This window comes from Leopardus geoffroyi, chromosome C3 (assembly GCF_018350155.1).
Source record: "Leopardus geoffroyi isolate Oge1 chromosome C3, O.geoffroyi_Oge1_pat1.0, whole genome shotgun sequence".
NCBI classification, from domain to species: Eukaryota; Metazoa; Chordata; class Mammalia; order Carnivora; family Felidae; genus Leopardus; species Leopardus geoffroyi.
This window is the reverse complement of record NC_059338.1, coordinates 106359195-106371838: the sequence shown is the minus strand read 5'-3', so window position 1 is coordinate 106371838 and position 12644 is coordinate 106359195. Positions and strand designations below refer to the sequence as shown.

Genomic DNA, 12644 nt, shown 5'->3' with positions numbered 1-12644 from the left:
AAATCCACTCTTCCTTTTCACTTTGGATTGTTCTGATTCCTCTTGTTGGGTCTGAATTGTGGATGGCACCCTCAGGGTGGAAACTGCTGGCCACCTCCCTCCCCTCCTCCCCTTCCCCACAAGGGCTGGGGAAGACCAGACTCCAGGAAACCAACACCTTAGGGCATGCGCAGAAGAGCCCAACCACACCCCCTGGGCAGGCTGGGGTGAAAGGCCAGGGTCTGAGTGGAGTAGCACCAAGTCCCTTTCTGCTTTCTGATTAGCTGGCCTGCAGGGATCCAGCCTGCTGTGGCTTAGGCCTGTTCCCACCTCGGTCCTTCTCTGTCCTGTACTACCAGGGAGCATGCGGGATGAGCCAGTTTCACAAAGAGCTGAAAGCCACGTCTTTGCGGCCAGTATCTTGCCCTCGGGTGGCATTGCCCTGCCTGGGTGGCCCCAGCCCCTCCAGCAGTCCCCACTGAGCAGAGCAAAGCAGCCTTGGCCTCCTACCATCTCTGTTGGTGTCCATCTGGCGGAAGATCTTTTCTGTCCTTTTCTCTGGGGTTGACTCGTCTTCAGGCATTTTCATTACGGAGGAAACCATCTTATAGATCGCCTGGGGACAGAAACAACGTATAAGCCAGAAACATAACAGCCTTATTATTAAACCTCCCAAATGTAGGGGTGAATGGGACATCCTCCATTAACCCAGGGAGCTAGTCCCATTCCTGCCGATCTATCGTAGAAAACCGATATGCAGTCACTACCGAGAGATCCCTGGCCAGCAGAACTTGCTTGCTCCAGCAGTGAGAACCTGGCAGGAAGACCACTAGACCCCTGTGTCTCAGACTTTCTTGTGCATATGAATCCCCTGGGGATCTTGTGAAAATGCAGAATCTGATTGATCAGGGCGGGGTGGGGGTGATGGGGGCCTGGGATTCTGCACTTTTTAAATTTTTTTTTAATATTTATTTTTGAGAGAGAGAGAGACAGACAGAGTGTAAGCAGGGGAGGGGCAGAGAGAGAGGGTGACACAGAATCCTAAGCAGGATCCAGGCTCTGAGCTGTCAGCACAGAGCCTACCCAACACGGGGCTGGAACTCACAAAGGGCAAGACCATGGCCTGAGCCTAAGTCAACACTTAACTGGATGAACCACCCAGGTGCCCCTGGGATTCTGCATTTCTAACAAGCTCCCGTGTGATGCTGCTGTTGCTATCCTGAGAACACCACTTCTAAAAGCAAGCCTGTGGATAACAGTCCTCAGGTCAGAAAGACAGGTGGGTCTCTCCACCTTGGTCCCTCAAGCATAATAAACCCATGATGGCCTGCAAATGTCCGTGCATGTCTTCTCCCAGGCAGACATTACTAATCCATCCCAATCCTCTCCCCTTCCCCTGCCCCCATATGTGGCAATCACCTCACATTCCTTTCCAGCAAGCTCCCGGGCATCCCCAAGATGGAGGCAAGCTGCCATCCAAGCTTTGTATTAAATAATTAAGCAGCTCAAGGCTTAAGATAAATTGGGTAAATCTGATGAGCAACAGAGGGTTTGACTGAGTTTCGTATGCAATACTGAAGCTGTCTCCCCCACCATAGTGGAGCCCGTGTGGTACTCAGTAAAGGCTTGGAATGTGGCAGTTGTCAAATGTAGATTTGATTTGGAAATAATGTAAAGTCACTGTTTTTATCCCCAGGCCATGACTTTGCTAATCAGATTCACTCGGGGTACTTTAGTCTGGGGAAGCAGTTTTAGAAAAAGTAGATTTTGCAGGAGGGTGGGCATAAAAAAATCTGGAACGTTCTGGAGCTTCCGATGCCATGGGATAGTTGGAGGGAGGGGAGAAAGGAAGCCAGCTGAGAGAAAGTAGTTTTCCAATGAGAAATGTGTGAGAGAAAAAAAAATTGATACTAAAGGCTCAACTTGCTTTACAGTCTTTTTTAGGATAAACTCTGCCTCATTCTGGAGAAAAAGGCGGCGAATGTTCTAATCCCAATCAATAAATGAGGAATGAAAAACTGACTCGCCCAGGGTTCACCCTTGGGCGGATTCCACACCATAGGGATCCCTCAGGCCAGGTTCCCTGAGTCTGTCTGAAACCCCCCCAAAGCCCTTGCTCAACTCCAGGGTGGCCTCCACAGTGATTCTGCCTGGGAGAAAAGTCAAGCTCAGAGTTACAGCTCGGTCTCAGATCGTGGGTGTCACTGGGGTAAACTTGGCCATAGTCAGCTCCCTCAGGAAACGTTCACGGAAGTGTGCGGCGAAGGCATGAGACAAACCACACTCTGTCTTCCTCCTGGACCCCTACTTGCTGTCCACTCTAGCCCGGGTCTACACCGCCATCTGTGCTGGGCCTAGAGTGCCAAATGCCAAGCCTCTGGGGACACCTGACTCCTGGAGGGAACTAGAAAAGCCCATAAAGATAGAGTTCTTTTTACAAACAGGAAGACAGGTGCTGAGAGTTCCTGGACCCAGTGAACATTTGGTAACGGCAGCAGAGAGCAGAAGTCCTCTCCAGAGCTCGACAACCTGCCCAACACCCACCTTGGTTTCCTGGACCAGCAGCAGCTCTGTTTATGCTCTTCCCTTATCTCAGTGCTCACCTGGCCCTCTCCCTCTCCCAAAAATCCTACTCATGTGTTAAGGGCAGGTTGAAATGTTACCCTCCTCCCGGAAGTCTTCCAGGGTCTTCCTTCTATGTGTAATTTCCCTTCCTCTGTGCTAGCAAATGGCTCTATTCAAAGCCTCTCTTGGATCATTCCATCCCATTTACTTGAACTGTAGTTACCAACAACATTCTCCTCTTAGACGGGATGGTGGCAGTCTGATCTGACTATTCATTGAACCCCTGATGGTTCCTAACACAGGGCTTTGCACAGACTTGGGCTCATAAGTTTGAAGGATTCATTCAGGAATAACTGTCCCCAGCCCCCCATCGCCTCCTCTGAGGCTCTTCCTCTATTCTCAATGTTCTATTCTGCTTCTCGTTATAAAGTTCCCCTTTCTCCTCTTGTTATGCTTTTCTCAGCTTCCCATTCTCTTTTCTTCCTCCCTTTCTTTATATAACTAAACATATTCATGTGAAACCCCTTAAAGATTCTGTTGGAGAGGGAGACTTTCCTCTGCCCTTCAAAAGCCCTCTAATTGGACTAAGACTCAAGCTGACATGAGACAAACAGGAGGAAATCAAATTTAATATTGTGCATATGGGGAATCCACACAGATATCAAAGATTCCAAAGACAGTCGAAATGAGGCATGTATGTCATCCTGAACTAAGGAGAAGGGGACAGGAGTCTGGGACTTCAAAGGGAAAAATTGTAATTTACAGGAAAATGAAAAGGAGTAAATGTTTGGTAAACAAATGTGTCCTGGGGACACTTGGAAACCATGGGACGTACAGGACTTTGATCAAACAGGCCTTGCTAGGTTCCTTCCTGTCTACCACACCTAGATCATACCATAATGTAGCTCTTTGTGGTGACAGCTCTCTTTCTGGAGCGGGTCCTCTACTAAATTCTTTTTAGACAGTTGTGGGGGAGGCAAAGAGCTTTCCTTGAATCTGCTCAGTTTCAAATGCTCAATTAAAAAACTCAAAATAATCTTCATGCCTAAGTGGCCCATCTTGGGCACCCTGCCCTTGGCCCCCACAATTTTTCAGTCTATCAAAAGCTACGGGCTCTCCGCTCAGGAACCAGGCGCACATGCTCGTGGATCTCCACTCACTGTTACAGACAGCTTCAGGGGCTCATGGATTCAGGAGCCCGTCCACGGACTCCAGGTGGGAAAACCCCTGATCTCAATTTACCCCCTCTCCTTTTGTCATTCATCCATTCACTCAGTCATTCCCCAACTATTTGTCAATCAGCTATCACATACCAGGCCTATCTACCCCATCCTTGCCCTCAAAGGTTTACTGTTAAATAAGGCAGACTGACATTATTTAAACAATCAAAGAAATGAGTGTAAAACATTTGTTGAGGAAAGTGCTACAAAGGAGGGTGCATGGTCTTAAGAGATGTTGTAACAGGGGAACACTCCTTGCCGGGAGGATGAGGGCAGTCTTCCCCGAGGAGTGAGGAAAGCAAAAAGATGAAGGAAGTGGACAGCTTACAGAGAAAAGGGACAGAGGAAACAGGTGCATAGACACCCAGGTAGGAAGAATGGCAAGAAGGCTGAGGGAGTGTGGGGGATATGGTACAAGATGTGGCTCTGGAGCAGCTCAGGACAGACCACTGGGGCCCCGATCACATGAGGGTATTTGTATTTCTCCAATAAGCAATCAAAAGAGAGAAGCGATATTAAATTTGATTCTATTTGCACCTACTCCCCAAATCCATCCCTACTCCCTTACTTGCAGGCAATGGTGGTCAGAGAATTTAAAAACTGTCATTAATAATTTACTCATCATTTATTGAGTGTCTACTACGTGCTAGGTGGTGGCAGTCAACTATCAACATGACCGATATGGTCTTTCTTATTGTGTATCTCACCAGTCCTCTGGTAGAAGGCTAGGGAGACACCATATTGGTGACCCAAAGCACCATTTAGATGGGTGCAATGATTCCAGTGATGTCTTACTGTTACAAAAGCCTTTACTTACACTACCTCTGGTTCCCATGATGGTGAGTAAACTCACTGGTCGGGAGCATTCCTTGGAACTCCCAGCCTCTAAGAGCTGGGGCTCATGAAATTCTTCTCCTTCCTGGAATTCTGATGGGAAGTCAACTGTGCAATAATCCAGAGATTATTCCCTTAATACTCTTGGTTGAACAAACGAAAGATCAAATGAACAGATGAATTTGTGTTAGAAAATGAGGTTCCCACACTCAACAGAAGGTCTTTAAGAGATTTAGCCTTTTGCTATTAGGCCAAAGGAGTGGGGTTGGAACAGAGAAATAAAGATGGGTTAAAATAAAAACCAAAATCCAAATCAAAACAAAGCAATGAAGAAAGTCAGGATGCCCTTACCTCAGTATATTTGCAAACAGGACCTCTGGAATTGGGCAAGAGGCACAATGTCTGAGCATATTGTAAAGTTGAGGAGGAAGTGAGGGCTCCTTCGAGAGGCTCACATTCCAGACAGCTCTTTCATGGCCCTAGGTTAGAATTTTTTTTTTTTTTTAAATGTGCATCAACTCACAGACAGGGGTTAGTGGATTATTCACAAAACCAGGTCTCTGATGTGTGTGGCACCAGAGCAGTGAGCAAAGAGCTGAGGTGACAAGTCCCTGTGGTCCCAAGAGTGAGTAAGTAGATGGCGACCAGGCAAAACCACATTTGGGAAATCGTCTGTCCCCTTCCCACGGCATCAATAACCCAGAGCTGATGGCATTAGAACTTCAGAATCTAGGACTCCACAGCACAGGGAGAAAAGACACAATGCTAGACAGCAATCTGAAACAAATCATGTCTTTTATTAGCTCTACTACCCCCCCTCCCCAAATTTAATGGGATTAAACCATGAAGAGGCCAGGCTACTTTCCTGCTTATTTTTAGCAATGTCAATGAGAGGCCCAGCAGGGACATCCTGTTTTTAATTAAACTTGAAGAGCCTTATTCTCAAATCTGGGTAAACACAGAGCTATGGGTTGCCCAAGAGCCCAGCTCTGGCTCTGCCCCTATATAGGCTTGGGACAGTTTTCTGCCCTGCAGCCCGGGGTCTCACCAGCTTCCTTGTGCCCTATATTTTTCTTCCTTTTTTCCTCTGAATGAACCACTTCTTGGAATTCTGGAAAATTAGGAGTCACGTCTGCACTGATAAAAGTTGTAGGATTAACGGAGGGCAGGCACAGTGCCAAGAGTCAAACTTGACCTTCTCTCTCTAAAGGAAACCAGACCGTCTTTTTTCACCAGATGGAGGGTCTTCTAACAGGACATCCAAGGCCGCGTGACAACTGACCAAGGGCAGAAGAAGTTAAACGGTACAGGGTGGGGGATTGCTTTGAGATTCTAGATAAAGAAGAGCACCCCACTTAGAAGAATATTGCACATCGGGAAATGAGGGTGGAGAGAGGCCGTGAGGATCTTTCTTAGAAACACTTTTGAAATAGGATCGAAGTCTGTGTGTCTGGAATGGTGTCAGTGGTTTCTTGTTCAGAGTGAGAAGAACACCTGAAGTCAGTAACTTCCCTAATGTTCTATGCAGGTGCTGTAGGTACCTTCACAGGGAGAGGGTGAAGGGAGAAGACCCTGTCCCTTTTCAACCAAAGCCGCTCCATTCCTATTTTAGGTTCCATGTAAGATTTTACTTGAAAAAAGCAAACTCATTGCCCTCAAAATCCTGTGTGTGTGTGTGTGTGTGTGTGTGTGTGTGTGTGTGTGTGCACGCGCGCGCGCGCGCACGAATAGCCCTGCCATCCACCCTGTGGTGCAAAGACATCTTTGGCACCTCTCTGCCATCTATCTCCATTTCTAGGACCCAGTGAATCTGTCTCCTTAGTATTTTCTTAAATCTATCATTCCTCCTGTCACTGTCCTCTTTTAAGTCAGCAGTGATACCCATCATTCTTAGATATGGGCAATTAATATTTGTTTTCAATCTTACATTAAGTGCAACGCAAAAGCAGCTTCAAAGAGCCCCATCCGAAGAGGCCTTTTATGGTCCCTAACAGACATTCCAGAGCTGTTGTATTCTAGGCCTCCATGTTTGGGGGGTTGGGGGGCAATGATGAGTTTGATTCGGGAATACTGACCTTCAAGTGCCAGTGCAACATCTCGGTGGAGATGTTTACTAAGATTTCGACGTAACAAAGTTGGAGATCTGGAAGTAATCAGTTGTCCTGCATAAATTGGGGCTAATAAGGTTGGCATGAAGATTCAATGACATCATGCACGTGCACTGAGTTGAACAGTATCTTGCAAAACTTCATGTCTACCCAGAGCCTGGTAAGGTGACCTTATTTGAAAATAGGGTCTTTGACAATGTAATCAGGTAAAATAAGATCATGCTGGATTCGGACGGGCCCTAATCCATCCAGCAATTCAAAGGAAGGAAAGTTGGACACGGACGCACAGGAAGAATGTCATGTGATGATGGAGGCAGAAGCTGGAGTGATGCAGCTGTGAGCCAAGAAATGCCAAGTGTTGCCAGTCACCACCGATGCTAAGAGGCGTGAAACAGATTACCCTCCCCACCAGAGTTCCCAGAAGGAACCAACCTTGTCCCTACCTTGATTTTGGACTCTGGCCTCCAGAACCCTGAGAGAATACATTCCTGTGGTTCTACGCTTCCCAGTTTATGACAATTTGTTATGGCAACCCTAGGAAACTACCACAGCGTGGAAAACACTCATCATTATGCTCAACCCACCGCAAACACTGAGGAGCGGAGACTTCTTGGAGGGAATGAGAGGAAATAAGGGCTGTAGCTGGAACTCTGAGAGTATCCATGTTCAGGGAGCCGAAGAACGAAGAGCAGTCCACAAAGGACATTGGAAGGGAAGAGCCAGAGAGGGCTGCCTCGCTCATATTGCCAGATGGCATACTGGATGCTAAGAGTTAAACTCTTGTCATAAGATTAATCCCCTAATAAGAAAGGGATAAACCAAACACAACTGGTAAGCGCGAAGATTAGTCCTGAGAGGAAGCCACTAGCCGAAGCAGTTGCTTTAGAACTTCTTCCAGGAAAGAAATCGAAGGTGCACGCCAGCGTCATATCCGTGGTCCACATTCATAACTGAGAATTAGGTGAGGGTGTGGACCTGAATTCCCAGGTACCATATCAAAATAGATTAGAAGCTCTTGTCTCACCCCTCACTCTTTTTCCCCCAGAATCAAAAGAGCACAGTGTTTTAGGTCTCCAGGAATATATTAAAATTGACCTAGTGTCTATGACACCAATTTAGAAAGATGATCGGGAGGAAAACTCAAGTGGCAAGGTGCCACTCAGGAAGTGGCTCTTAAAGAACGTAAAGAAGGTTTCCCGGTCCTGACCTTGCTCCTCTGTGGCACAAATACTCACAAGCTGGTTGTGCGAAAGGTCACAGTTGGTGATCTTGCAACCAGCTGGGACTAATCTGTGCATTTGTGTGGTGCTCCTGGAGGGCAAACCTGTGCCCCGTCCCCCTGCTTGGGAGTCTTTCTCTCTGCCCCTCCCCCGCTCATGCTCGAGCTCTCTCTCTCTCAAAATAAACATTTAAAAAGAAAAATATTCCAATACTGCTAAAAGAAACAAAAATGTATCTTCTGTGATGAGCTGCCAATATACCCCCAATCTCCTTCCTTCAGGTCTCATTCATTCAAAAGGTATAAAAAGGTAGACTAAGGGTGTCCTGAAGTTCATTTGCCTTCATCAAAAATGCCAATTAACCCTGAGTCATAACTAGGAGGAAGGGTCTGATTCCAAGACAGCATTCTCTCCCTGGGAGTGCTGTGGTCCCATTGATGGATCCTCAAACTCAGTGTTCTCTTACCCCCAACGTCGAAGCCGTCATTAACATCCAAGTAATAAATATGCTAATTAGAACACTCTCAACCTGGTCTTCAAAGTAAGTTCCCGGAGGACTTTTAGGGATAATATTATGTCAGCCTGTGTATTCCTCTCCGAAAGTGTCCTGTGTATTCCTTTTCGAAAGTCTCTAACTTGAACTTAAGGACAAATCCAGCCAGGTCTTCCCCAAAGACTCCCAATGCATGAGGTATGCCTGTGGGCTCAGGTCAACCACTTTGGGCTTGGGGGATCCCTAGTGCCAACCACATTCTCTCCTGGAAAGCTGATCTTTCTTTTACCTGAGTCCTGTGAGCATCAGAGTAGCCCAGAAGTTTTAGTTATTCTCAGATGGCCTAGTGTTTGGTAGAAAAGATAACAGGTGAAGAAGTTCAGGAACTCCTAAAGTCATCTGAACAAAAATATCTCTTCTGTGAGATCCACCAATTGAAGGTGTGGGGTTACCTCCCTCTTCTTTGTCAACATATTTTTTATTACTAGGTAAAACTTAACTTAAAACTTAATAGGAGATTCTATCTATTACCTAGTCCTTTAGGAAATGACCTTCCTTTATTTAGGAGGCAAACATCCTGTCCTAGCTCTGGAAACTGTGTTAGGATAATGGTAGCCAACATTTATTGAGTGATACCCCATGACAGGCACCGATCTAGGTGCTTTGCTTGCAATGACTGTCCGACCTTAGCAATTACCCATGAGGCAGGTGTTATGATTAGTTCCAGTTCACAAATCACGAAAACAATGCACAGAAAGGTTAAGTAACTTGCCCAAGGAAGAAAAAGGAAAAGGGAGATTAAAAAAGAAGAGAGGCAAAGGGATATTGACCTGTTTTACACAAGACACCCATTCTTTTTTTTTAAGTTTTCTTTTTTAAGTAGTCACTACACCCAACGTGGGGCTTGAACTCACAATACCCAAGATCAAGAGTCGCATGCTTTACCAAATAGGCCAGCCAAGAGAAAGACACCCATTCTCACGTGCCAATCCTTCCCTTGGCTCCTGCTCTATCTTTGTTTTGGATATGGGCGATCCCTTTTTGTCTCAGCCTATGATTTTCATGTAGTTATAAAGGTAATGCAATGCAGCTTATATACGCCTAACCAATGACAGTCCTGTAGTTAAAAACTTGTTCTTTCAAGGGTCCTGGTTACTTCCTGAGAACAGAAGGGGGCTAATTTAACTCTATGTTTTTTCTACATTCTCTCCCTGGGAGTGCTGTGGTCCCATTGATGGATCCTCAAATTCAGTGCTCTCTTACCCCCAACATCCCAGGGAAGGTCCAGGCATTCATGGCCAAATCAGCAATGCCACTCTTTGGCTCACTCGGCCCCTTCCTCGGCCCCTGTGCTGTGAAGGGTGTAGGTGTGCAGACCTATCTCCACCTGGGCTGATGCACAGACAGGAAGCCTTCTCCCTGCTCTTGTAGCAGAGGGCTGACCCTAGCTCCCACCCAGAGGAGAGGCTCTGCTGTAAAATGGGGAAAAGTCAGAGCTGTGGTCTGGCTCATGACTCCCGAGAGGCAGTTTTGATGCAATAAAACACTGGGCCTAAATCATGTTCCTAAATTTGTCACTTAAAAAAAAATAAGCATGTGAATGTAAAAATGTTCAAGACTCTAAAAATAAATCTGTGTATGTTTTTGCTTGTTCATCCAGATGTTGATATAGCACAAAATTATTTTTTTAAAAAAGGAAAATATCTGCATTTTAGTATATGTGGCAGACTGAATAATGGTCCCCCACAAGATATGCCTGTCATAATCCCTAGAACATGTGAATATGTTACCTGATATAGTAAAAGGGACTTTGCAGATGTGATTAAGTTAAGGACCTTGAGATGGGGGACCAGTCCTATCTGGCTGGTCTCAGTGTAGGTGCAATGGTCTTTATGAGAAGATAGGAGAGTGAGATGCCCAGGAAAACGCTCGTGTGAGAAGGACTCAATCAATCTACTATTGCTGACTTTGAGCGTGGATGAAGGAGGCCAAGAAATGCTTCCCTCATAGGTTGCAGCCCATGGACACCTTGATTTTGGTCCAGTAAAACTAATTTCAGACCTCTGACCTGGAGAACTGTAAGATAACGACCCCGTTGTTTTAAGCAACTAAGTTTATGGCAATTTGTTACAGCACCAAGAGGAAACTGCCACAGTGCAGTCAGTGTGACAGAGACCAAAGCTTGTCACCGTAAGCCATTCTGTGGACACTGACACCTAACTCTGAGAAGCAACATCAGGGAAGAAAAACACTAGAAAATGTAGGCAATACTACACTCCATTCATTGTCAAGCCTAATTATAAACTTGTTTGGACCCCAGTCTACACCCCGCCCGGTTTTAGTGTCTGGAGGTGAACACCACAAATTTGCATTTTATTAAATTGCTTTGCATTGCTGAGTCTTGGAGGAGCAGAAGTTCGGTCAAGAATTTATATATCGATCCTTGTCATCAAGCTGTAGGTTTTACTCACTTTAAGAAATAGGACCTTAATTTGTGAATGCTTCTGCTGGCCTCTGGCCTGCTCTCATCTCCTCATTCTCTACCATATATTTGCCTGCCTGCAAAGCAGAAACCCAATGGGACAGTGACTCTCTGAAGTACATGCACCCCTGCAAAGGTACTGCCTCAATGGTGCAGACCAGCTGGAACCAAAAAAAGAGAAAGAGAGAGAGAGAGAGAGAGAGAGAGAGAGAGAATCCGCACAAGGATACACAACTTCTTGGGACAGGGACAGGGTCTGGAGTGTGGGCTTTCAGAATGGGGTGAAAAAAGAGAAGAAAAATAGGAAGGAAAGTTTGGCAACATCCTACACATTCCAGTTCATCCACTGGAAACCTGGGATTAGCATTAGAATGAGACAGAATGCATGAATCGTCAGTTTGCAAAGTAGCAGAATAGAATAACACAGCCCTTAATAGGAAAATGATTCTAAATGTAATTTAATCTCATTGGCAATTTGGAAGTCGCCTCGAGGTGCCACAGTATTTCCTCCCCACGGTGGCTGGTGAGTCGTGAATGTCAATCCTCAGGGTGCTGTAGGAAACTCCATTTGCAGGCTCCGGAAAAACCCGTGCTTACCAGCACCTTCTGCACATTCTCTGCAATGTTCTCACCCTCCCTTGCAAACCAGAATTCCTCAGCCCAGGGAGAGTGTCTGTATTCCTCCCCTACTATTTATTCCCAGCTACTTAGCAGTGCTTCAGGGCAGGTGTGAAACAAAATGGGTGCCGGGTTTGATTTTCAGAAGCCCGTGGGGTCCAGAGGGTTCTCCTTGACTGGGGGTCAACATATTCATTAATACTGGCCACCACATCATCGACCAGGAGAACTGTGCAAAAAAATGTTAAACAGGAGCTAACACAGTGGCTAACAGGATTTTTTTTTTCTTAGATCCCAATCAGGAAGTAGTTCTCTTCAAAAGGAGAATGTACTCGCCCCTTTTTCTGCAGTGAGGCAGAGGACATGGCGGAAAGTGGGGGGGGGGAGAGGGGGGGAGGGGAAGGGGGGACAGAGCACAGCACCATGCCCAGATAAAAAGGAGAGAGAAAATAAAGCTAATGAAAATGAGTCCCATTTGAAATTTAAATTTTTGTTTAATTAGCAAAGATTAGGAAAAATCAGAAAAGTGCAATGACCTGGGACGCCCTTCAGTCACTCAGGGAGCATGTTTGGAAAAACAATTTGGCACACTGTCAAGTGTCTCAGAAATCAATGCTGCTTCCCTTCGGCTCAGTGATTGCAATGCTGGGAATCCACTCTAAGGGAATAGTCCCAAATATAGAAAAAGCTTCATGCACAAGAATTATCTGTTATTTTATATTTAAATGTTACAGTATCATATATAATAATAAAATGTGGAAACAACCTAAATATCCAACAGTAGGGGAAGAGTAAGTAAATTAAATCGTATGACTATTATGCAGCTATTAATGTATCATTATTGGGGCACCTGGGTGGCTCGGTTGGTTGAGCATCAGACTTTGGCTCAGGTCATGATCTCATGGCTCGTGAGTTCAAGCCCCGCGTCAGGCTCTGTGCGGACAGCTCAGAGTCTGGAGCCTGCTTCGGATTCTGTGTCTCTCTGCCCTCCCCCAGTCGCGCTCTATCTCTCTCAAAAATAAAAGAAACACTAAGAATAAAATATCATTATTAAAAGTTTTTATAACATGAGGGGCGCCTGGGTGGCTCAGTCGGTTGAGTGTCTGACTTCGGCTCAGGTCAGAG

At 45.9% G+C, this 12644-nt stretch overlaps 1 protein-coding gene across 3 annotated transcripts in view; it reads right to left on the bottom strand.

The window, feature by feature from the left end:
• The window catches only part of NCALD (neurocalcin delta), a 279891-nt gene that overhangs the window by 5315 nt on the left and 261932 nt on the right, over positions 1-12644 (bottom strand). For all 3 annotated transcript variants that reach the window (XM_045454028.1, XM_045454029.1, XM_045454027.1), the window contains one exon: positions 490-595. In XM_045454028.1, the coding sequence (XP_045309984.1) occupies positions 490-595 (106 nt within the window). The remainder of the gene's footprint in view (positions 1-489; positions 596-12644) is intronic.